Raw genomic sequence first — 26,585 nt, forward strand, 5'->3', positions numbered from 1 at the left:
AAGAAAAAAGAATAAAACAAAAGATATAAAGAAAAAGAAGAAAAGAAAAAAGAATAAAGCAAAAGATATAGATAAAAAGAAGAATAAAAAGACTCAGGTCTGGACCTTTTGTTCCATATTCACAACTTTTGCAGCTCCCTCTAGATCTACAAGAGTTCTTAATCTGGGCTCTGTGAACTTATTTTTAAAAATCAATAATTCTTTAGACATAATTTTCCTTTGTAATACTGCACTTCATACATTAAAGAATAGGATTCTGAGAAGTGGCCCATAGGCTCCAGCAGGTATTGCCCAAAGGGGGCCACGCTACCAAAAAGGAGCAGAACTTCTGTTCTAAGAGAAAACCAAGCCCTTCCCAGGATGGCTCCAGTCTACCTTTTGAGACAATTTTATCTTACTCCCCCTCACCCATTTTCTCTTAAAGCCAAACTGGGATATTTGCTGTTCTCATCACACAATATTCTACATCTTGCTGTCTCGACCTTTGCAGAAACTATCAAGAAAAGCCTTCCCTCCTTCCTGCTTCTTAGAATCTCCAGCTTTCTTCAAAGCTCAGCCCCAGCATCAGCTTCTAACAGGAGGCCCCCCTGAGCTCCCCAGGCCTTATTTCTCTTCCTCCACTCCCCCAAACACCCTTAAGACATTTTATTTGGAATTATGTTACACGTGCTCTGCATTTAGTGAGCTGTGCACATTCACATCTTCCCCCCAGAATGCAAGCTCTTGTCTTTGGTGCTTGTTCATTCCTGTCTGGTTTTTTGTGATCCATTTTTTTTTTTTTTTTTGGCAAAGATCCTGGAGTGGCTGGTCACATCCTTCTCCAGCTCATTTGACAGATGAGGAAACTGAGGCACACTGAGGTGATCTGACATATATATCCCCAAATTCTGGGAATTTCTGATCCTTCTGGGAGGATAGAACCTGTCACACAGGTCACTCCCTGCTCCCAAAGAGGCTGTTGTATGGGGAGAAAAGGCCACCCGTTTCCTGCCTCAGTGATTTTGCCCGTGCCATGCCCCCACTAGGAACGTCCCCCTCCTCTTCTCCAATGGGAGGTCCCTTTTTTTTTTCTCTCCTCTCCTCACTGACAGCTCCCGCCACTGTGATCTCGCTTTTTCTCCCCTGTCTGCTATCACTTATGAAGGAAGAGGAGGCAAGGACTTCATTGTATATAGGTTTAGAATCTGCCTCGGAGGCTAGCAGAGTCCTTTCTACTTGGCAGCTGTTTAACAAACGCTTTGCATCGGACAAATGAACACCTGGGACACAATCCTGGAAAGCCTTGGGAAGGGGCAGTAAGAAACTGAGGCCGGAGGAGGCAGATGACTTATTTGGGTCATCTTCCCTCCTCCCCCATCCCATGCTCAGTTACAGAAGAGAGGGTCTTGGGATCCATGAACTTTTAAAAATGTCCATTTTATTGCAATGATTCAAAGCAATCCCAATGGCCTTGGGAGAAAATAACAATTGCATCCAGAGAGAAAACTAAGGAAGCTGATGTGGGTCAAAGCAAAGTATTCCCACTTTTTGGTTTTTTGTGTTTTCTTTCTCATGGTTTTTTTTTTTTTTTCTCCCCTTTCGGTCTGATCTTTCTTGCACAACATGACAAATGTGGAAATACGTTTAAAAGGACGGTACGTCCTTTTATCGGTATCGGTATCGGATTGCTCGCTGTGTTGGGGTACGGGAGCTAAGGGAGGGAGGGAGAAAAATTTAGAACACAAATATCAACATTGAAAATTATCTTTACGTGTATCTGGAAAAAACAAAGTACTATTAGAATTATTAGAATTTATATTTTGATAGCTATTTCAATAGGATTGGGTTCTTTTGCCCTCTTATGCAGCATTCTGCTGAGAAATAGTCGTTAGGCAGCCCAAGGGGTTCAGACCCCTACCTCAAAAAGTTAGGACCCCCTATCCAGGGACCTCTGGGACTGGCTCAACTTCCTAGTTTTACAGAAGAGGAAACTGAGTCCTTCCTGGAAGGGAAGTGACTTTTCCAGGATCCCGCAGCCGGGCAGGCCGCAGAGCCGGCTTTGAAGCTGCCATCCTGGAGGTTTCATTTTTCAGATAAACAGGGAGCTCAGGTCTCGTGGCTAATGCTGCAGTGAGGGAGAACTGGGTTAAGAAGTCCTTCCTGACTCTAAGGAGGGATTAACTGGGGCAGCGGCGGGGGCCGGAGGAACGTCTATCCCTGGAAATCCTTCTCAAGCATGCAAGGCATCTGCATTCCTGGCAGGAGATGAAGTGGGGACCTGAGCAGCTAAGCCTTCCCCAGACCCCGGCCTCCAGCCCCAGACGGTCTCAGATTCCATTGGCTTATGGGAGCAGGAAGCCCCCGGGCCTCCATTTGATGAGACACAGGTCCCTGGGCAGAGTCCTAGAAAATGGAGGCATGGGAGCGCTGCTGAGCTTTCTGCTGGGTTTCAGACCCGCTTCCTGCTGCTATCCCCCCCAGACTCCCCAAAATCTCCTAGCCCTTTGCAGTGTCCATGGCCTTCTCCTCTCCCAGGCCTTCAAGACCCACTTTGAGTAGGCTGGGGGAGAAACTGCAGCTGATGGGTCCCTTCTCTCCCCTCCTAGAGGCCCCTGAGATGCAGGTAATCCGCTCTGGCCATCGTTCAGTTACATCACATTGGACCCTTCCCGGCCCCAGGAGGGGTTTTCTTGGCAAAGTTACTGGAGGGGTCGGCCATTTTCTTCTCCAGCTCCTTTTACAGATGGGGAAACTGAGGTCAACGGGGTCCAGTGACTTGCCCAGGGTCACACAGCTAGGCAGCATTAAGTGTCTGAGACCAGATTTGAATTCAGATCCTCTGACTTCGGGGCTGGTGCTCTATCCACTGCACCCCAAAGTTTTTTTATTTCAAAACACGTGCATGGGTAATTTTCAACGTTCACCCTTTGCAAAGCTTTGTTCCAGATGTTTTCCCTTCCTTCCCCCACCCACTCCCCTAGAGGGCAAGTAATCCAATATAGGTTAAACATGTGCAATTCTTCTATACGTAATAGGGAACTAATTTTAATCAGGGGACCTGGATTCAGATTTGCTTCCACATGTTACCAGTGTGACCTGAGGCAAAGACACTGCACCTCTCTTTGGGCCTCAGTTCCCTTCCGGGTAAAATGGGATTCCCTCCAGCTCTAAACCGTGGATCCTTATGTCCTATTGGTCTGTACGATCCCTTGAAGCTCATTAGACTGGGCAGATATGGTGGCTCCCTAGTGGAAAGGGCATCATTTGGAGTCAAGAAACCTCATCTTCCTGAGTTCAAATCCGGTCTCAGACACTTACTGTGTGACCCTGGACAAGTCCCTTAACTCTCCCTGCCTCAGTTTCCTCATCTGTTAAACAAGCTGGAGAAGGAAACAGCAAACCCACTCCGGGGTCTTTGCCAGAAACCTCCAAATAGGGTCATGGAGAATTGGACCCAATTGAGATGACTAATCAAGCATGGCCCCAGTATGAAAAACAACTTCCTGACAATCTGAGCTGTCTAAAGGAGGGAAGAAGTGAATTCCTCCATGGGAGGGCTTCAAGCCCCGGTGACATGACTAATTTTGGGGAATTCATATCCGGGTAGGTCCCTTCCAACCTGGAGGACCCAGGATTCTGTGAGCCAGCTGAGGCTCCAGAGGGAGGGTCGCCACTCCAGCCCCATCGCCCTCCCCCCAACCCCATGCTCTCAGAATAGCCCAGGGAAGTGGGGAGGGCCAGGAGATGGCTGTTCAAGGCCAGAAGAACTGAGAAAGCCCTTGCAGATGGGGCTGCTGTTCGGAGAAATGATGCAGAGTGCCTTACGGCCCTTGTCCTTCCTGGCCTCTGGGGTAACTCAATTAGAAGGAAGATCAGTTCTGTCTGGACTCCGGGGGACTCTTGCTGACAAAGGCCTTCCTCAGCCCCCTTCCACCCAGTGCGGGCACCTTCCCTGGGAAGGTGGGAGGGAGATCATTATGAGCAGCCTAATTAGCCACGAAAGAGAGAGATAATTAAGTGGAAGAGCATGTGGCTGGCGCTGGAGTCGTGATTATCTTTAGAAACTTGAGAAAGGACACTTATTTTGAGCTCTCAAGAACATGACCGAGATGGGGGAAGAGGAGAGCAGCGAGCAGGAGGGAGGGGGGCCTAGGGCGGAGGATGGGGAGATCAGGGACCCAGGGCTCCCAAGGAGGCTGCTCCGTACCAGGCCGAGAGACGTTCTGGGCCCGTCTCTGTGCTTCTGTACCTGCCATTCCCTTTTCTAGGAACGCCCTCCTTTTTTTCCTGTTCTTCAAATCCCATCCGCCCTTCAAAGTCTAGTTCCTAGCTCACCTCCTTTGGGAAGCCTTCCCTGATTGTGCCAGTCAGAGGGAACATCTAATTTAATGGTTACTGAGGGGAGGAGACAAGGCAAACTTTTTATCTGTCCTAGGATTAATCTGGAAAACAGCAGACATAATTACATACGACCCTGTGATTTTATTCTATTTATTCATTCATTTTTTTTTTTTTTGGCAAGGGAATTGGGGTTAAGTGACTTGCCCAAGGTCACACAGCCAGGAAATGTTAAATGTCTGAGGCTGGATTTGCACCGACTTCAGGCCTGGCGCTCTACCCCCTGTGCCACCCAGCTGTACCGAAGCATTTAAACACAGGATTCTGAGAAGGGTCCCATGGGCTTCACAGAGACACTGCTCTCGGGGTCTTTTTTATGTGATTTTATGAGGAGAAACTGAGGCTCAGAGAGAGGAAGTCCTTTGCCAAGAGCGCCACAGAGTCTAAATCTGGCCTCCTTTTCACTGTTCCCCTCCTGTCTGCCAGAATTCCCTACCTCGAGAAGAGGATGGAAGCTCCAAGGCCCTCCGTCTTGATCCATCTTCCAAGGAGTCCACTTCTGAATAGCTCCAAAGGTTAGGAAATGGCCAGCCTTGACCCACCCTGGGAACCTGGTTCTGCCCTCTAAGGCCCCAGAAAACACATCTTATTCCTGGTTCCATGTGACGGGGTTCAGACCTGAGAAAGAGGTCATGACAACCTTCCAGAGCCTTCTTTTAGGCTAAACACGCCAGTTCTCCCATCTGACCGCCACATATCACGCAGAGCCAGCGGGTTGTCACCCCACGGCCCCGGGCACAAAACGCTCCTGTCTGACCTTTCATCGCTACGAGGCTCTCTGTCTTCCCCTGGATGGCAAAGTTCTCCCACAGGGAGATTCTCTGCCTTATGCAGTTGTGAACCCCTCACGGTGCCTAGGACTGTGCTGGCCACCCACAGGGGGCTCATTAATAGCTAAAAAGGACTGAAAGGAAGAATTAATGAATGAAACAAAAGCAACGTGCATCCGGCTGAGAGTGACCGAAAGATGCCGCCACCTCAGATGCACTAGATAGCCACGGGCACCCTAAAAAGGGTCAGAAGTTGGTAGGAGCACAGAGCTGCCCAGGGGCCACCGCGACCAGTCAGGGCGGACGTGGCACCTGGGCCAGAAGCAGAATTTTCTCTGCTTTCTCCCAAGCCCGGCGTCCTCTTCCTCCTCCTCTTGATCATTTGGATTTTGTATTAATTGTACTAATACTACCACTACTGGGCCTCTTGGTATTTTGTAATGATTACTGTTACTCGCTCAGGGTCACGCAGACAGTAGGACTTTGATTTACTCCCATTTCTCCCTCTGACTGAAAGTCCTTCCTCCTTTTCTTCTCTCCTCCAAGTCCTGCCCAATTACTATCTTGTCTCCTATGTGACACCTTCTCTGACTGTCCCAGGCTCTCCCCTCTCCTGACTGCTTAACTCACTTAAAAGGAGGGAGGATGACCTTTCCCATGCAACCCCATTTGATCCCTACACCAGCAGAGAAGGTCGGATTATCCCAGGCCCAGAGAGGGCACGTGGCTTGCCTGAATAAGGTCACACAGCAAATCCGTTTCCTGACCCCTAGTTCAATGGGGACGAGAATAAGTATCTATACATCACCTACTATGTGCTAGGCACTATACAAATATTATCTCCTTTGGTCCTTAAAACAATCTTAGGTAGTATGATCATTTTACGGATGAGGAAACTGAGGCACACAGAACGTAAGTGACTCACCTAGGAACCCACAGCTATAAGTGTCTGAGGCTGGATTTGAACCCTGGACCTTTCTGACCTGAGACCCAGTGTCCTAGCCACTGAACCCCCCCAGCCTCCTTGGTGCTCCCATCCTTACTTGCTGGGCTCGGCAAGGGCAGAAAGGCTTGTGCTATCCCTGCCCAGGCCTCATCTGGCCCCATCCTGGCTGATGGCTTGTTCTCACGTGCCCAGTGATGTCGGATAATAGGAAATGAGCAGAGCAAGGGAACAGGCTGCTCTGCCCATCCTAGTTTATTAACTGGGCTACAGTTAACGATCTCTCGCTTCCACATGGAAGGCCTGGGAACGGGGCAGAGGGACCTGGTGTCCAGCTCAGGGAGACTGCTTTGTGTTACTTAGTTAGCTGGGAATCATGATGTGTCAGACGGAGACCCCAGAGACCACCTAGTCCAAACTCTACATTTAATACCCCGGGGAGCACGGAGGAGTGACGGCCAAGGTCACACAGCTCAGTGACAGCATGAGGACCCAGGGCCTTCGGCCACGAGCTTGTCTCGTCTGCAGGCTGCCCCTCGTGCTGACAGATCCACCTGGGACTCATGGTGGGCCCACGGAGGGACTGTTACGGCTCTCTGATGCCCAAGGAAGGAGATGGTGAGTAGGGAGCTCTGTAGCTGAGCTCATGTTGAATGAGGGTCTCCTCTCTGATCCAGAGTCCAGATCCTCCTAGTCACAGAATCGCAGAATTTATGAGAGTTGGAGGGAACCTCTAGCAAACTCCCACGTGAAGGGGAATCCCCTCAAAGCAACCCTTCTGGGAGATTTTCCTTCAGGGATGGGGATCTCACAGCCTCTCAAAGCAACCCATTTTACTTCCAGACAGCTTGAACTGTCAAGAAGGTCCCCCTCCCTCCTCAAGTTGAACTTATATTTGCTTTCTTTTGCAACTTCCACCTGTTGTTCCAAGTTCTGCACTCTGGGGACAAATCTCAGCTTTTTCACTTAACAACTTGGAGACTGAAGCCTTTTCTCCTAGTCCTAACAACCTCATTTTCCTGAATCTACCATCAGATGCATGATCTGGAGGCTCAGGTCCATCCTTATGGCTCTTTTCTGCCTACTCTAACTTATCGATGTTTTCCATAAACACGGGCCCATAATCGATCCCAGAAATCACCTGACAATGGGGACTCCCTATTTGTGAAGGACTTATGGCTCTTCTACACGAGCTGCTATATCAGCTCCTTGGCCCATTTTGTACTTGAAGCCTATGACATTTTCCCGATGCACCCTTAGCTCACCACACCTCCTCCATCTTGAACTGGCGACATTGATTTTTTGAGCCCAAAAAGGAGACTTTCCATTGATCCATTTACCCTCCATCTAGTCCAGTGCTCCAGCTTGTCAATATCTTTTTGAATCCTGGCTCTCACCCAGAACGCTGGAGAGTCCTTCCAGCTTTATATCATCAGCAAATGGAACAAACACATCATCTCTGCTTTTATCCAAGTCAATAAGAATAAGGTTAAATTCTCTAGGGCTAAGCATGGATTCTGTTCTATAGAATGTCAGGACCTGAAAGCAACTCAGAGGCATTTAGGCCCAATCTAGTCATATTACAGCAAGGGAAACTACCCCACTTAGCTGTCTTCCTCTTACTGTTTTCCACGGACAGGAAACTCACTACCTATCAAAGCAGCACAATCCACTTGGGGACAGCTTTAATTGTCAGGACATTTCAGGCCAAGGCTAGATTCCCGTGGAACTCTACCAAAGACCCCCTTCTAAGGCAACATTGAACCATGACGGCTCTCTGGGAACAGTTCAACCAGCTTTGAGTTCAACCAACTGTACTCTTGTCTAGTAGAACAGCTTGAGAATCCAGAAAAGACTTTGGATAACAGCATGGAAGGTCTATGGCTTTGTACTTCCCTTGCCTATAGTAGAAGTAGCAAACATGTGGCCCCCAGCCTGCAAGATTCCTGGGTGTGGTCTGAACCAATTAAAATGTAATTGGGGAATATTTAACAAAATAAAGGAAATTGCAATAAAATGCTGACATACATATACCCATGTGCACACAGACACGCTCTCATTCAAAACCAGATTTCAGTCTAATGTTTCTAGCAAGACAGAAGGAAGACACAGAAACTATGGACCCTGAATTTCAGAAACAAGAAGGAAATTCAAAGACTGCTGCTCCGATTCATTTCTGAATAAAGATTCCCAGTGGAAAGAGTGGTAGCCAGAAGAGCATTACTAGCTATATGTCCTTAGATGAGTAAGTTCATTTCCCCATAAGTCTTGGTTTCCTGGTCTATAAAATGAGGGACCAAATGAAACAAGCCTGATTTTCATGCAATGGCCCTTGAGAATTCTGAAACTATCATTCTCCACTCCCCCAAGGTTTTCTCTTGATGAAAGAGCCCCAATTTCTTTGATGGTTGAATTACGTTTCTGTTTCCATGTCTATTCCTAAAGTGAATGTACTTTAGGTCAACTTCTGCATCTAGGAAGAGAAATAATCAGACCATTCAGATTAGGATGTGAGGACTTTCTAGCCCTTAAATTGTTATTATGGGGACAGAGTGGGCAACATCAAGTGAATTTTCTCATGCTTATTTTGTCTCCCACTTATTTCAGAGGCTTTTTGAAGGGCTGTGACCATGTCTTTCATTCTCTTTCACAACCATGAAATCTCCTGAAGAGCAAATTCTTTCCTTGTCATAATCTTTTTAGAGATTAGCATGGAATTTGGCACATAGTAGGTACTTAATAAATGCTTCTTGGTTAAAGACATTTGAAGGACTGTGATCATCTCTTACATTCTCTTCCACAAGCATGAAAGCTCCTTAAGAGCAGATTCTTTCCTTGTCATAATCTCTTCAGAATTTAGCATGGGATTTGGCACATAGAAGGTATTTAATAAATGTCTGTAGGACTCTGATCATGTCTTACATTCTCTTCCACAAGCATTAAAGCTCTTTAAGAGCAGATTTTTCCCTTGTCACAATGTCTTCAGAGTTTAGCATGAAATTTGGCACATAGTAGGTGCTTAATAAATGCTTGTTGGTTGAAGACATTTGAAGGACTGCAACCATGTCTTACATTCTCTTCCACAAGCATGAAGCTCCTTAAAGAGCAGATTCTTTCCTTGTCATAATCTTCAGAGCTTAGCATGGGATTTGGCACATAGTAAGTACTTAATAAATGCTTGCTGGTTGAAGCCACTTCCATGTCCTTATTTTTTGTGACGGTGTTAGCAAATAGTACTTTGTTAGGAAATATCTCTGCAGTCGCCAAATGGAGAACGAGCCTAGAAATTTGAGGCAGATTTAGGCCTAAGGGAAAGAAGTCTTTTGGAGCCATCCAAAAGGTGACTAGGTTTCTTTTAAAAGAGGCGAGCATACGCTCTCTCACTGGAATTGTTCAGATACAGGCTGGCTAACTTCCTGCTGGGGAGGCTCTCTGGGAAATTCTGGTCCTGGCTGGAGATTTAATGAGATGACCTCCAAGATCCTTTCCAACTGTGGGATCTATGAGGATGCTAGAGCTCCTGGGGTGTGCCCAACTGCCAAGAGAGATGGACTCTAGAGTAAGGGAAGGGCTTGGGCCGTTTTGGGGAGGGATACAAATGGCCTTCTTACCCTGGTTACTCAGTTTATGTCGGAAAGAAGAAATGGATTGGGGAAGGACATTGGGGAAACCCTTCCAGCATCATCTGTGCTATAGAGACTGTCTTACTTTGCTATTTTAAATGACCATGATCCTCTGGGTTATTTGCTAGCCATTAGAAAAATGGCCAGGGAGGGCCCTGGGATGGCTTGCAGCCATCACATACCCCCCAGAGTCTTATCTTCCCCTGACTCCCAACCTAGGGTTCTATCCATTACGGCGCCACCTAGTGTCCCAGGTTGATGGTTAATTTTCCCAAAAGGGGTTTGTTTTGTTTTGATGTCTTTCTATTTCTTTTGTTTTCTTCATGATTAGTGGTTTCTCTCTGGATGAAGGAGGGGAAAGAGATCGAGTGGGAAATTAAGATGATTTAAAAAAAAACAATTTACAAACTCGTCCAATGCATAGACGGCCACCATCTTGCTCTCTCCTAAACCATCTCTAGGATGTCCTATCAGAGGCCGGTCCCAGAGTTGGAGGGACCATTCTGGTCAAGCCATTGTGACATTTCTGCTGTCCCGTATGGAAGAAGGTAAAGGGTAATCTAGGTCTTGAGAGGCTCCAGTTTACACAGGGGCAGACAGTCACAAACCATCAAAGGAGACTGACACATCACATCTGGGGAACATCTGGAGGGAGCTCGGAGCGGGGGCCTCCCGACTTCCCTTCATTTCCTCTGAATTGTCAATAATACTGCAAATGACTCTTATTCATGTATTCAAATAGGATCCCACCTGGCAACACTTTGCAGGCAGCTAAGGGCTACAAGATGTCTAGAGGCAGAAAAGTTGCAGATCTTTAAGAAATATTCTAACCCGACTTCTCCCAGATCCAGTCTGGAATCTCCCCAGCAGAGCATCCCAATAGGTCAAAGAACAGCTGTCTGGGCAACCTGACCTTTCACCATGGCTAACGAATGGGCCCCCAAAGGCCACTTGAGGTCCACGTTCCCTCTCTGCCCCTTCTAGGGGAGATGTCGAGGCGGGGGGAGATGGCCCAAAGGGGAGTAGCTAGGAGGAGGAGAAACAACCCATGAACTGGACCTCTGGCCAGCAGGATGAAAAAGGCCACAGATGCCCTTGCTTGGCGCCCTCCACCTTCCTGAAGGCTTGGCCAATTCTTTAAGAAAAACCGAGTCAGACACATGGCTGGGATCCTTGAACTAAGCTATGACCAAGTTTTCTGCTAAATCATCCTTTGCAGGAGGCCCTTCCGGGACCCCCAACTGCCAGGACCTTTCCTTCTGAGACCATCTTCCATCTACTCTGTAGGTGTCTTGTCAGTATCTGTATTTTTACATATCGTCTCCAACATTAGAATGTAAACTCACGAGATGCTTTTGAGTTTTGTCTCCCCAGGACCAAGAACTTAGTAAGCACTGAATAAAACAGTTATTGCAGTAAGCACTGAATAAAATAGTTATTGATTGATTGTGAGCTCTTACCCGGTTTGGGGATAAGTCCTTGGAAAGGCCTGAAAAAGAAATAAAAAATGAAAATGTTAGAGCATGTACAGAAAACAGAAGACAAACCCTAACAGCAAATGTCTGGGTGAAGGGGAGGTTCAATGGATCTTCTGGAGTATTTTTTAGGAAGAGAAAAAGGAAATACTAGAATATTTCAAAGAGAATCATAAAACCTCTTGGAATCAGGCCCTTTCTAGGGCCCGATCCTCAAAGGCATCTCCCTTTATCTCCTTCTCCTTTCCTCAGATATTTATATCATGGTTCTGAGCCTTTAATAGAGGCTGTATCCCATCGAGAGAGGGAGGGAGATGATTAGGGGACAAGGAAGAGATTCTCTTTCACTCTTTAATAAATTGGGAGCTGCCATTTAATTGGGGCCGCTGATGAAGTGTTCATCATCTCTTCTGGTTGAGGCTGGAACTGAATATTCCAAGGATAAACCCCTGAGCTGGTTCCTGACATATCTCAATAGAGCTGGGTGGAAATTACTTCCTTCTCCCTCTGATGGTCTCCCTTCCCAGCCCTCCCTTTTCCTTCCACCTCCCTTCCAAGAGGAGGTACCTGGTAACCGTGAACTTGATCTTGTCGGCCACTGCAAGTATCCTCTCCAAGTTCTGGGAGCCAAAAGTGCAGGGTTTCCGGAAGGGGATTCCAGGGGGAAGCCCCTCAATAATCACAGAGCCAGGGTTACTTTTGATCCGCTTGTAGGGGACTTGGACAGGGTACTTGATGCCCAGTGCTTCCCCTGGAAAACAAGAGAGAAACATTTGACCATCAACCAATCCAATCCACTAGCAATGATTTCATCAGTAGAGGGGAAATTCTTGATAAGAAAGCTCCTTCTTTCAATGCAGAACAAAACCAGACCCGGCAAATTAAGAGTGTTTCCTGGGGTCAAGTAGTTTCAAGAATCACACAGTCCAAAAATCAGACTTGCTTGGTTTTCCTGGTTCTAAGGCCATCTTTCCATTCACTGGACTATGTATTTATTAAAACAATTTATTCCATGTATTTATTAAAACAACTGATCTATCAATAAACAAGCATCTATTAAGTACTTACTATGGGCTAGGTGCTGGGGTTACAAAATCACAAGTGAAAAAGTCCCTGCCCTAAGGAGCTTCTATTCTTCTGGATGAAAATGGGTCCATATAACTTGGCTCTTTTCCACAATGAGGTTATTCAAGGTGATTCTAATAGACTTGGGATGAAAAATGCCATCTACATCCAGAGAGAGAACTATGGAGACTGTGGATCAAAGGATAGTTTTTTTATCTTTTGTTATTTGTTTGCTTGGTTTTTTTTTCTTTTTCATGTTTTTTCCCTTTTGATCTGATTTTTCTTGTTCAGGATGATGAATATGGAAATGTGTTTAGGACATGTTTAGAAGAAACATGTTTAACCTATATCGGATCGCCTGCTGCCTTGGGAGGGGGAGAGAGGGACAAAAATTGGAACTCAACGTTTTGCAAAGGCGAATGCTGAAAGCTATCTTTGCATGTATTTGGAAAAATAAAATACTATTGTTAAAAATAATAAGCCCATATAGGTACTTAAGGGTGTGTGTGTGTGTGTGTGTGTGTGTGTGTGTGTGTGCGCGCACCAGCAGGAGTATGTATGTGGACAGGGGCACATGGGTGGACATGAATTTGTAGGAAGGGGCTTACATGAAAATGAAGGTAAGTATGGGGCCCCAGGACCAGAGACATTAGAGTTGAACAGAGGGGGAGGAAAAAGAAGAGAACAAGCATTTATTAAGCACCTACTATGTGCTTAGCACCTTACAGATATTCTCTTGTTTACTCTTCACAACAACCCAGGGAGGAACGAGGTAAAGAAAGCCAGAGGGAGATTCCATATGTCTCAGGGGCATCTCTGGGACAAAACGCCATGGTACCAGATACTTCATGAAGCAGCTGCTCCCCAGGCTGGTGTCATGGCTTATTGACGCCACAAACATTATAATGGGAAGTTGGACCCCTGGGAAGGTGTGTTGTGAAGAAGACACAAGAGGAAAGTATCCAGAAAATCAGAGAAACAAAACACAACCCAGATGGTGGAAAAGAACAGGTCAAAGGTCCTGAGTTCAAATCTTAGCTATTCTATTTCTTATCTGTATGGGTCAATCACTTCTCTGGGTCTCAGTTTCCTCTTCTGTAAAATGAAGGGTGGGTTAGCTGGCTCCAGAAGTGCTCCCCAAAGGTCGGAGATGGGAGTGGGTCCCTACTGAGACACCCCCTCCCCACACTGGGATATATCGGGACTTGGTGGCTGTTATTGGTACTATTTATTTTATAAAGAATCAGTGGAGTCAGATACAGCATGGTCTGGTGAAATGATCTCCACAGGTAAGAACAATGGGGCACCGGGGTCACTGAGAGGAGGGGTGATTTACCCAGAGTCACAAAGTCACAGGTGAGATTTCCAACATGGCCAATCAGTCAACAAACATTTCTGAAGCACCTACTATGTGCTAAGCACTGTGCTAAGTGCTGGTGATTCAAAAAGAGGCAAAAGGCAGTTCTTGCCCTCAAAATGCTTACAAATGAATACTGAACTGACTCCGAGGCTAGCCCTCTATCCACCACATCATGCTATCTATCTTTTACGGAAGGGAATAAGCATTTATATAACACCTACTATGTGCCAGGCATGGTGCTAAGTTACTATTACTGTCATTTTTAAGATGAAGCAGCTGTGTCACCCTGGGCTGTCCCTCAGTTTCCTCATAGGTCAAATAAGCTGGAGAAGGACATGTCAAAACTCTTTGCCAAGAAAACCCAAAAAGGGTCACAAAGAATTAAAAAGATCTAAACAACAATCTGCCACTATGTTTTAGTATTTCAGAGGAATTAATAATTGCCTAGATTTGTAGCTTCAGAGAATTTATATCCAGAAAAGGCCTTGGAGCCCATCTGATCCCTGAAGCTCTGACACCTCTGAGACTGTGACCTTGGGTGAGAGGAAGAGCCTGAGGTCAGAGAAGGCAACCTCAAGCCCTCGGTCCACAGCTAGGATATAGCAGAAGCAATACACAGATACATGTTTGTAGCTTCCCATGTTCTCCCATAGGAAATGTGTGGCTGCAGGGAATCTCTGATGTTCACAGGCAGGGATCTCGGGGTCCGTCTGTGGCCCCTAATGCCCTGATTGGTGAGGGGCTCCCATGGCCCACTAGGCTTGCCTCCACTCCATGCTCCCCTATGGTCTTCTTGGCTTCTCACACTCTCTGCTGCTCTCCCTCTAGAATCCTCATCCAATCCATGCTGCCATTACTTCTGGAAAGAACGGGCCAATTGCCTCCACTGTGGCTTGGAGTCACTGTGGCCATCTTTCTCAGATATGTGCAATCTTATTCCATTAGAACATAAACTCCTTGAGGGCAGGACTATCTTTGCTTTTATATATAGATGGATTTGAATTCCTTCCTTCCTTTCTTTTTCCTTCCTTCCTTCTTTGTGCCCTACCTCTCTCATTCCTTCCTTTCTGCCTCCTTTGTTTTCCTCTTTTCTTTTTTTTCTTCCTTCCTTTCCTCTCTTCCACTCTCCTTTCTTTTTTTCCTTCCTCCCTTCCTTCCTTTTTATTTTTCTTCCTTCTTTCCTTTCTCCTTCCTCACTCCTTCCTTTCTTCCCTCTTCTCTCCCTCCTTCCCTCTCTTCCTTCCTTCCTTTTCCTTCTTTCATAAGAGGTTAATAAAAGCTGGTGGATTAAATAGCCTATTTGGTCTCTCAGTGCTCTCCCTTAGGAAGAACATCATCCTATCTGGGAGGTTTTCCTTATCCTGAGCAAAAAGACAAAGGTAACTTAGCCCTCTCTAGGGCGATGTCAAAGTCAAGAGGCGCCCATCACTTCCCCACACTCCTTTTGCCCCCTTCCCCTTCCCAGAGCCCCTCCTTCCACCAAGGCTCACCATATTTTTTATTGAACAGATCCTGGACTTGTTCTCTCAGTGTGTTTGCGATGTCTATCCGTGAGAGCCTGGCATCATAATTTTCTGCAAAGGAAAGAGATGATTATGGATTTGGGCTGTTAAATTAAAAGGCACTTGGTGACTTTTAAGTAATATGATTTTCTAATTATAGGAAACTCCTTATCTGGCAATTAACAGATCTCTGGAGTGGGCCATTCGGAGTCCTTCAAAAAAAAACATCTAAACAGAAAATGTCCTTTTCCTTAAGAAGCTCACGAATGTCGAAGCAGTCGCAAATCTGATGAAAGGAATGCTTCTGGCATTTGGCTGGCCCCCAGACTAAGAAACGAGCCCCTGAGGAAGAGATGCACAAAGAAGGGGCATGTGAGCCCCCTCTCCTTCATCTCTCATGCTCAAGGGATCAGTTTTTATTAGATCGAGGGTAGAGATGAGTGAAAATGCAGCCCGGGCATTTTCGTCTCCACACCTGCTGCTTGACATGACAAATGGCAAGTGAATTCTGGGGAGAGTTAGCAAGGGCTGGATAACTGCCTGAGAGGAGAAAATCTAGAATGTCACAGTGCTCTCCTGTAGAGAGGCAGGGGGATGGACTCAACGGGGGCAGCTACTGGTATTCCACTGAGGAATATTCTATGTTCCACACTGTGCTGGGGACTATGTATGGTGGGAGTACAAAGAGCTCTGAGAGTACACTGAGGGGAGATAAAGCCCAGGTTAGAAAATGATACAAAATTCAGTATCATACAAAATCACAGATTAAAAGATATCACTTTATATCGCTCTGCATATCTCTTGTACAGATCTATATCTATACACGACTTTTTTATGAGAATCTAAGCTCTGCGAGGGCAGGGATCGCTTTGTTGTTAGATTCCCCAGCCCTAATCCAGTAGGTGCTTCATGTCTGATTGGTTGATTGATAGGTAGTATGGAGCACACACAGGATTAAAAGCGGGCAGAAATAGGGGTGATCAAGGATAGCTTCAAGGAGGTGGCATTTGGGTTCAGTCCGTGACCCTTTTCCTCGTTACTAGAGTCTCTCCTCACTAGCTACAGTTTAATACTTTATAGTTCTGTGTTATTCTAGGTGACTTGGGGTGCAGAATGTCACTTTTTTTTTGGCCATAGCCATTGAGGAATTTATTTTGTTTGATTATGTGCTTTTGTTAGTAGGGTTTTTCCTTTAAAAGTTTTTTTTAATGGGGGTATGTGGGAGGGAGAGAAAACAAATATTTATTCATTGGAATAGTTAGCGGCAAATTCAAATAAAAAAATGAATTCCTGTGACCTGCATATTAACTTAGAAAAACAAAAATTAACCTTATTTGGGTTATAGTTGTATTTATTAATATTAAACATTCTTCCATTCCATTTTAAACCGGTTTGAGCCAAACTCTGGAGTTTTGTACCAGGGTGGGAAGGGAACCAGGAGTGTGACACCTCCAGGGTAATGGATAGTGTTGGAGTCAGGGAAGAACGAGGTCTGAATCTTGCCTTGGACTAAACTTCCTCCTCTGTGAAATGAGGGAGTTGGACTCGGTGACTTCTAAGGTTCCTTCCAATACAAATCTATAGCCGTAGTCTTATCTATTAGAATGACTAAGTTCTCAGAAGGCAGGAGGTTAATCTTTTCCTTCTCCTGTATGAGTCACAGCTGGTGGTGCAGTGACTGTGTCTGGGGTCAGGAAGATTGAGTTAAAAACTAACCTTACCAGCTGTGTCTGAGTATGTCACATCATTTGTTTGCCTCAATTTCCTCATCTGTAATATGGGGATAATAGCCCCTATCTTCTATGGTTGTTATAAGGATCAAATGACACAATATTTGTAAAGTACGGTGCCTGGAACATATTAGGCGCTACATATGTGTATGTGTGGCATGTATATCTATGTTTTATATGTGTGTATGTATATCTCTATATTTTATATACATATAGAGTGTGTGTATATTTAAATATCTGTTTTATATATATGTGTGTATATCTGTTTTTATATAAATATATGTGTATATGTGTGTCTATATATATATGTGTTTATTGATTGCTTTTTGTTTGCTTCTCTCATTTCAGTTTCATCTATAGATGGTCATGAAACGATCTGGCTTATGTTACTTTCATGCTAAGATTTTTGCAGACTCGTCTCTCTCAGCACTTCTTTTGCTTTGTGAATCGATGTAGTCCATGACCTTCTATTCTGCCTCCTAAATATTTTGCACATAAATTTCTATTTTAAACAGGTTTGTGGCTGGCTGCCTCATCTCTCTTTTGCCAAAATTAAGTGTTTTCTGATTGAGGTGGTTTCTGAATTCCTTTGGACTCTTCCTTGTGAAAAGCAACTTACATTGGTTAAATTTTTGTAGGAAAGGATAGTAATTGGTGTCAATGTTTTGTTCTTTATCCATTTTTCAGCATCACATGTTTGTTCAAATAGGTCAGGGTAGAGCGGTTGTAATTTGCATGCAATGGCTGCTTTCTGTATTTATTCTTTCTTCTAAATTTGAGACTAATTTTGACATTTGCTATAATGAGGCAATGATCTGATTGCATAAAGAGAGGTAATTTAGAAATTACTTTCTCCTTCACTCATTCCACAAACATTTATGGAAACCAGCTATTTTCTTCCTCGGAAGAGGCTGTGTAGTGCAGGAAATGAGCACTGAAGACAGTGCTTTAGTGAAAGGATCTAGTTTCAAATTCTGCCTCTGATGCCTGCTACCTGGACATTTTGGGCAAGTTCCTCCATTCAGTTTTCTTGTCTAAAAAGTGTATGACATTGACCAAGATGGCTCTTGAGGGTCCTAGTCATAGTTCTATGACACTGTCCATTTCCTGTTTTTTGTGACATTGTTTGCTGCTTATTCTGTCCAATGAATGTTTTTCAACTTTCTCCTGAAAGAAAGTATTCATGACTCTCATCAACACAATGACCAATCACCATTCCAGAGGACTGATGGTGAAGCACGAGACCCATCTCTTGACAGAGAGGCAATGGACTTGGATGCACAATGTCACATTTTTTGGGGATATAGCCATTGAGGGAATTTGTTTTGCTTGATTATGTGCATTTGTTAATAGGGTTTTTACTTTAAATTTTTTTTTAATGGGAGTATGTGGGAGGGAGAGAAAACAGATTTTTATTCATTGGAAAAATGGAATTTTATAAAAGGAGAGTGTTCATGACACATAGGAGAAAGGCTTCCGACAAGTCTATAGGCTTTTGTTCTCTTGCATTTATGAAGCCCGAATCATATTTTCCAACATATTTTTTGCTATCCTGTTTATCCCCATCTTTTGTACTGGTCACTAGGTATCTGTCTTGAGTTATTTTGAAGGACTTCATGGATTTCTGCACAGAATTTCTCTACCTTGACATTCTCTACATCACATGTTGGCTCATGAGCAGAAATTATTTTCACAGTGTTCTTTTTTAAATGCTCGTGATAAGCAATGCATGATGGGATGACTGAGGGACCTCCTGCAAGTGATGTTTCCTATTGCCTTTGCCTCCAAGATGAATCCAGCTCTGCCAACTTTTTTTCTTCTTTTTGAGTCCCTCCAAGAACGTGTGAGCCAACTTTCCACTTAGCTGTAACTTCCTTATGACTTCTGATTTGGCTTATAGCAAGAAGGCTAATATTTATATGGTTCAGTACTTCCAAGAGTATGTCAACTCCCTGGTCATTAGGCAAAGATCTCCCAATCAGAATACTAATGGCTAAATTAATGTTTTATGGATGGCCTAAAAATAACGTGATTCTTAACATCCTTTGACCCTTTACTGCCACTGTCACTGGAGAAGTGGATTGGGAGCCCTTTTGTAGAGTCCTCTGTTTCCTGGGTTGCCATGGTCAAAGAATTCCTATTTCCACGATTAACCCCTTGAATTAGTGAAGTTCTTTCCAGGACAGTAGAAAGCTGATCCCTAGGACCATATTCTGAACCAAAGCTTCTTAAACTGGGGGTCGTGACCCCATATGGAGTTACATAAATGAATATGGGGGGGCACAAAATTTTGATTTATTATCAATAAATGTTTGATTTGTCTACCTATTTTATACACCTATATACCTGGGGTGGCGTAAAATGAACTGTATACCTACTTTATATACCTATATATACCTGGGATGGTGTGAAAATTTCTTAGGTGAAAAGGGGTCATGAGTAGAAAAAGTTTAAATCTTGCCAGCATGGCTAGTACAATCTAGCCGAGTTTGGTGTGACCTCGGTGTAGTCTTCAAGAACTTGGGGTTATTTCCACATCGGGATGAGGACGAACCCAGTGATCTCATAATTTCTAAGACAGGAGGGATCTTCGTGGCCAACCAATGATTATACTAAACCTAATATGCAGCTATCCAGCCTTTGTCTGAAGACCTCCAGGGAAGGAGGAAACCTGAAACCTCCCTGATTAATCTTTTCTATTGTGGGAGAATTCTAATGCTGTTCCTGACTTCAAACCAAAATCTGCCTCCTCGCAACCTCTCCCTGGTGCTCCTGGCTCTGCCTCTGGAGCCAGGCAGAATAAGTGTTGTAAATTTTTTTTAAAACAAATTTGTAAATTATATCTTTTTTTAAAAAACGTCTTAATTTCCCAATAGATTTCTTTCCCCTCCTTCATCCAGAGAGAAATCGCTAATCATGAGGAAAACAAAAGAAATAGAAAGACATAAAAACAAAAACAAACCCCCCTTTGGGAAAATTAACCATCAATCTGGGGCAGCTAGGTGGCGCCATAGTTGATAGAACACTAGGCTGGGAGTCAGGAATTCTCATCTTCCTGAGTTCAAATCCAACCTCAGACCTGTGTTAGCTGTGTGAGCCTAGGCAAGTCACTTAACCCTGTCTACCTCAGTTTCCTCATCTCCAAAAATAAGCTGAATAAGGGAATGGCAAACTCCCCCAGTATCTCTGCTAAGAAAACCCTAAATGGGGCCATGAAGGTTGGACAGGACTGAAAAAATGACTGAACAACAAACTATTAACCGAGAATGTCAATACAAGTGGTGCTCCACCCTCATAGTCCTTGACATCTGCAGAGAAGGGAAGGAGATGCCTCCTTGTACCCTCTTTGTTTAGGGTCAGGATGGATCATGAGAATCAAGCAGTGTTCAGACTTTCTCATTTTATAACTTTTAAAATACTTAGAGACAACTATCTGAGCAAGGTTTTATTTGTGAGATCAGCGATTTAGAGCAGGAAATGACCTCAGAAGCCATCTAGTCCAAATCCTTAATATCATAAGGGAAAGACTGAGGCTCAGGGAAAAAAATATGACCTGGCCATGGTCATCAGATCGTTGACCTGCACTGGAGGGCACTGTGGAGACCACCTAAGCCAATCATCCCATTTTACAGATGAAGAAACTGAGGCTTAAAGAGGTTCAGTGACTTTGGCTCCAGGTCATATAATAGTATAGGTGGGATTTGCACCAGGTCCGTTGACGGTGAGTCTTTCTTCCCCCACAGCAGGATTCTTCCCCTCTGCTTGTGCCATGGACCTCACCCTCCAACAGTCTGAGGAAACTTGTGAACCTTGTCTCAGGACACATTTAAGTAACTGAAGAGGACGCTAAATTTTAGTCGGGAGTTGATGAAAACAAATGTCTTTTTTTTTTCTCTCCAGATTCAGAGCCCCTGAGAAGAGGTTTTGAATCTCTGAGTTTGAGGTTTGGACCTTAATTTGGGCTCTTTACACACACCTGCACACTCACACAGGTACATGTGTGTGTGCACTTACACTCCTGAGACATGAGCTATGCCAGGAGGACTGAGCCAGCAGGCCCTGCTCTCTACCAGCCAGCCACTAGTGGGCCATCAGGCCTCTCCCACCCTGCGGTCACTTAAGCCCGGCTCCCAGGCCAATGACTTGGCTGACACAAGCTGCCTTCCCCGAGTCCCAAAGCCCTGTGCCGATGCCCCCGTGCCCTCGGAGCCGATGGAGGCTTGTAAAGGCCCCCGTGCCCTTTCCCGAACTAGCTCCTTACCTTGAAACCCCTGTCTTTTTACAGTCTCGTCCACCAGGGAGTCCCCAGAATCTCTCTCTAAGGGTGTAAACAGAAGAGCCACGTGAAAAAGAATTAGGGCAATAATGAAGACAAAACATGTTCATGAAAGGAGAGAAGGATGACGACAGGGGGAGAAGATAAAGAAAGGAGGAAAGAGAAGAGCGGAGGGGAGGGGAATCAGAGAGGGCAGCTGGGAGGGACAAAGGGGGGATTGCTATGGAGAGAGAACACATGCGGGAGCAGCTCCTAAGGGGGTCCGGTCTGGAAGCAGGAAGCGGAAACGTTCTGCTGTAATACGTGATATCTTTGCAGTTTGCCAGGCCCAGAATCCTACCTAGTGCCCCGGGGCTGTCGGTGGCTGCGTCTTTAATTCCTTCGGCAAGGAGCTCGGGTCTGTAAAATAGCACAAAGCGGAAGGTCAGCGGGGATGGCCTTTGCCACTTTGCTCTGGGTCTCCTCCCCCTACCCCTCAATTCTCAGAATGAAGGCATTGGGGGGAGGGAATGGGAACCAAGATTCCGGCCTTGTGTCTTCTGGCCCTGGCTCAGCCAACAACTCGCTTTGTGATCTGGACAACACATTTCCCCTCGCCAGGTCTGTCTCCTTTGTAAAACTGAGGGGTCTCTAAGGACCCTTCACCTCTAGTATTTTATGGGTCCAAAGGGTTCAGGTCCACTTGTGGGGACCTGAGGAAGACCCTACATCATATACCTCCCGGGGAGTTTTCACCCACTGCCTCGGCACCTCCCGACGGCTCTGTGAGGCAGGCTGGGCGGAGATAATTTCCCCACTTTACAAATGACAACGGCAATTGGCAATAATGGTGACTGGTTCAAGATCACACAGTGAGTCGGTGGCAAAGCCGAGCCAGGCCCTGAATTTTCCCCATTTTATCGCTCCTGTCCCCAGCTCCATTTCGGTCCAGATACCAGCAGCTCATGGGCCCAGCTGCAGCCTGATTCAAATATAAGCCCGAGGAGTCTTTTTAAAATGCCGCCTGAATGGATGCCCTTCTGCCTGAGCGCCAGCCCTTCTGTTCCCATTCAAACTACAGCCTGGAGTTGGGTGACCAGCTCAGCACGGGGGCTATTCTTTCCTTCCCTCTCCTTTTTTTGGGGGTCGATGCATCAGAGGCAGGTTTTGAATCCATGTTTCCTTGACTCGAAGCCAGCCCCCCATCCTGTCACCCACAACACGACCACGGGGGCCCCAGCACAGACCTTGGTCTGCCTCCCTCGGCCCCAAGTCCAGAGGGCACAGCTCCATCCTTCCTTACCTCTTAATGACAAAGTGGATGCTGCTGCTGGCCTCCAGGATTTTCCGGAGCTTGGCAATCCCAAAGCAGTTAGGCCTCCGAAGCGAGATACCCTCTGGCAGCCCCACCACAAAGAGCTCCTCCGGGTACATCAGGAATTTGGAGTAGGGGACTTTGACTGGCTCCGAAATGCCGATGGCTTTGGCTGAAAGGACAAGGATTCTCGTTAGCACAGCGCGGCCTCCGGGGGAGGCTGGTCTGGAGGCAGGAACCTGCTGCCACGAGGGCACTTTTCTCCTGAGGCCGACTCCGGGTGACACAGAAAAGCAGGGAGGGCCTGGGCCTCTGATCTGGCCAGATTCTGTGGCTGAAGGGCCGGCAGGAGAATTTTTTCTCCTCTTTCTTTACTCCCTGACAATGGACCCTCCTGAATTCCTTAAAAATCCTCCCTTCTCCAGGAAGCCCTCCCCAAGCCCTCTGCTAATTGCCTCCTATTTACCCTGGACGCTGCTTGCTTTGTGCGTATTTATTTGTATGTTCTCTCCTTCATTAGATTGGAAGCTTCTTGAAAGCAGGACTGTCTGTTGCTCCTTTTTGTATCGCCAGAGCTTAGCACAGTGGCTGGCATATAGCAGGAGTTTAATAAATGTTTCTCGATTGATTTTGAGAGAAAAGAAGACTTCAGATGAGACAACTTGTGTCGACCTCGACTGGCTACCCGGCTCTCTTCTCCCATCGTATTTATGTACCACGGTGTCAGGTCCATTGGGTGGAAAGTCAGGCTTTGCTTTAAGCTGCCTGAGGTCTTGGACAGGGAGAACTAGAATAATGCCTTCCATTCCCAAGCTGCCTTTCATCTCTCCCTGGATCTTCCTAGTTAATTCACATTCTATGTGGACAATATTTTCTTCTTATTAACATGCAAGCTGCTTGAGGGCAGGAACTCGACTTGCCTTTCTTTGCTTCCATAATGATAAGCACTTAAATAGATGCCTCTAGATTCAGAACCTTGGACCTTGACGATTCTGTGTCACAAGGGCAGTGACTGCTGACTTTCCCCATGGAATGGTGACCTCCTTGAAGGCAAGAACCATTCTTTTGCCTCTTTTTTTGTCTCCTCACTGCTTGATAGAGTGCCAGGCATATAGTGGGTGCTTAATAAATGCATTAATAAATAACCATGGCAATCATGGCACCCTGAGAGTCAGCAGGGACCCTAGCATGGGCTACTCTGAAAGATGGAATGGCTGGTGATCAGAGCCCGCCCCTCTGTCAGCACCCTCCTAATCCCCAAGCCACCGTTTACCATATCGTGTGTTGAAGAGCGTCTCCACTTGCTTCCGGAGATGTCGGATGACGTCACCAATACCATCTGAAAGACAGCCCATTTCCCAGGCAAGATAAGTAAGCTGTTTAATTTCCTTTTTCCCAGGAAGGAAGACACACTACACACATTATTTTATGGGTTTTGGGGGGGGGTTACTCTTTATTCCCTTTTCCCCTCTCCCTTTGTTTTGATTGATTGATAGATCAGAGGCAGCTATTATTATCCCAATTTTATAGCTGAGGAAACTGAGGTGCAGAGAAGTTAAAGGATTTGCCCATTTTAGTGGTACCTGTGGTGGGAGCTGAGCTTGGGCCCACCCCTCTTTACACTGCCCCTCGAGTCCAGGAGAATAGTATCAGCTAGGGCCATGTGGCTAAAGGAGGGGGCTCCGCCAGGAGGTGCAGGGACACTGGGCAGGGCTGGCCAGAATGATCCTAGGGACCCCCAAGTCCCTGGATTTGACAAACTGAGGCCCCCAAATGGGAAGTGACCTGGCCAGTCAGGGCCTCACAGAGATGGGATTTGACACCGACTTTAGTTACTTATAAGAGGGGCCTGAAAGAAGCTAAGAAGTTAAGGCAAGTCTGATTAGGCCCAGTGTAGACTGGGAAGGATGCGGGGAAATGGCTTTTTAAAGTGCTGAGGATTTTTTTTACCTTCGTCTCTTTGGTTATTTTTACATGCTTTATTTTCCAGTTGTTAAGAGCAGTAGAAAATGCTGAGAAAAGTTCAAAAAGGATGCGTGGGTGTGTGTGGGCGCCTGGTACAGAAAGGGGGGGGGGGCTGAAGCTGGGGGACTGCGCCATTTTCCCTGAAGAAGACAGCCACCGCTGGTGATGGCGAGAGGCAAGTCTTCCTCGGAGCGTGAAAATCAGGTCGTTTAGTGGACAGAGCATTAGACCTGAGTTCACATCTCATTTCGGCCGAACGGAATCCTTTAACCTGCACGAGCCTCAGTTTCCTCGGCTGTAAAAATGGAATAATAATAGCCCTCATCTCACAAGACTTTTGTGGGAACGAATGACATGATCTATGTAGAACACTGTGTAAAACGTAAATATTCATGGAAAAGTGAGTTCTTAAAAGTAAGAAGTCTTGGTATTTTTCATGAATGCACTTACTAACAGGCTTCCCATTTGAGTTCTAGAGCAGCGAAGTTGGGGAGGGACAGTGGACCCTACACTGTCTCTAACCACTGGCCCCAACCCCCTACCTATCAATGACATCGACTTGGGGAGCCCTGAGCCCCCTGACCAAGACCTACCCCCCTGTTCTGAGCTTTGGGCTCTTCAGCCTTGTCCAACCATGAGCATGATGAGCAAGGGAGCTGAGAGAAGGGAGAAGAGAGAGGCTCATGGAACCTATTCTGGGGAAGGACACAGTTGGTTCATTTTGGAGGTCATTTCTTCCTTGGATCATCTGTCCTGGGTTGGATGGGGTGGGAGGCACCCCTTGGTGTTCCAATTGTCCCTCTGGACCATGGAGTTCTTCAAAGTCTAATCTCCCTCATTTTACAGGTTGGGAAACTGAGGCACAGAATCAGGATTATACACTTAGTAAGCATCTGGGGCTTGCTAGGTATTTCTGATGCCGGTCCAGTGCTCCACCCACTGAACCACCCAGTTTCCTTTAATAAAGCCTCAGAGCCGTTCAGTTGCCCTAGCTGACTGGTGGTACTTTGTTAGGGCCTTAAGGCCAAATAGTCACTGTTCTTTGATTTGAGATTTCTGTCCCCATCTGCCTCCACCTCTCCTCTGTGTCTTTTCTCCATGGAAAAACTTGGAAGCTTTCTTTTGGGTTCAAGTCCCCAAGCTGAGACTCTGGTGGGTTCTAGCCTCCCTCCTGGTTTTTTCCTTCCTTCCAGACAGAAATAACAGAGAGGAGGTGGGTGAGAAGGTGGATCTCTGCTTCTGCTCTCTTTGGAGAATGGCCTTTTTCTCTCCTTTTTCATTTCTATAATTATCTCTCTGCCTAACATCTCCCCATGATTCTCCCTGACCCTGGTGTACCCCTGGAGGGAATCCTTAGGGAAAATGGAAAAGGAAAAGAGCCAGGAATTGCTGAAGTTCATTTCTATCAGCTCATGAGAGCTGATTGTTAAATGTTCTCTATGAGGATTTACTCTCTAGAAATCAGCAGACTATAAATGGGGGCTTGGTTTATTGTTCTGTTAATTGTTTAGCCTTGAGAAATTGACAAAGGTGATGTTAACGGTTCAAATTAACCTTAAAAGTGAGCACTGCATATATTTTTCAGAGAACTGGTTGCTAAATAAATCCCAGGATGCTCTGGGAGATGATCCTCAGGGAGTCAGCTTAGGGAGTATTAGGGTCTGCATGGTTCAGTGGATAGAGACCCAGATTTGGAGCCAGAGCTCCTGGGTTCAAGCCTGCTACTTACTATCTGTGTGATCCTGTGCAGCATCCTCCTCTATAAAAATGAGGTTAGACTGGTCGATTTCTAAGGTTCCTTTTGGATCTAAAATAAACAATACTACAAAGATCAATGCTTTGACATGCATTTTATGATAAGATTCTTTTTTTTCCCCTGAGGCAAGTGGGGTTAAGTGACTTGCTCAGGATCACATAGCTAGGAGGTGTTTAGTGTCTGAGGCCAGATTTGAACTCAGGTCCTCCTGACTTCAGGTCTGGGGCTCTATCCACCATGCCATCTAGCTGCCCCTGTGATATGATTCTTTATAATTAGGTAACACAGTAAGGAAAGTGATGACCTGGAGTGAGAAAGACCTGAGTTCAAATCTGCTTGTAGATACTCATTACCTCTGTGATTCTGGCTATGTCACTTAATTTTTGCCTGCCTCAGTTTTCTCATCTGTAAAATGGGAATAATAACAGCACTACCACCTGGGGTTGTTA

At 45.7% G+C, this 26,585-nt stretch overlaps 1 protein-coding gene across 3 annotated transcripts in view; it reads right to left on the reverse strand.

The window, feature by feature from the left end:
- Positions 1-26,585, reverse strand: part of GTF2IRD1 (GTF2I repeat domain containing 1) — a 134,198-nt gene that overhangs the window by 44,315 nt on the left and 63,298 nt on the right. For all 3 annotated transcript variants that reach the window (XM_031967931.1, XM_031967932.1, XM_031967930.1), the window contains exons 15-21: positions 23,689-23,754; positions 22,404-22,587; positions 21,462-21,520; positions 21,107-21,163; positions 15,104-15,187; positions 11,756-11,939; positions 11,174-11,202 (exon numbers count right to left, since the gene is read on the reverse strand). In XM_031967931.1, coding sequence (XP_031823791.1) covers positions 11,174-11,202; positions 11,756-11,939; positions 15,104-15,187; positions 21,107-21,163; positions 21,462-21,520; positions 22,404-22,587; positions 23,689-23,754 — 663 coding nt within the window. The remainder of the gene's footprint in view (positions 1-11,173; positions 11,203-11,755; positions 11,940-15,103; positions 15,188-21,106; positions 21,164-21,461; positions 21,521-22,403; positions 22,588-23,688; positions 23,755-26,585) is intronic.

Source organism: Sarcophilus harrisii, chromosome 4 (genome assembly GCF_902635505.1).
Source record: "Sarcophilus harrisii chromosome 4, mSarHar1.11, whole genome shotgun sequence".
Taxonomy (NCBI): domain Eukaryota; kingdom Metazoa; phylum Chordata; class Mammalia; order Dasyuromorphia; family Dasyuridae; genus Sarcophilus; species Sarcophilus harrisii.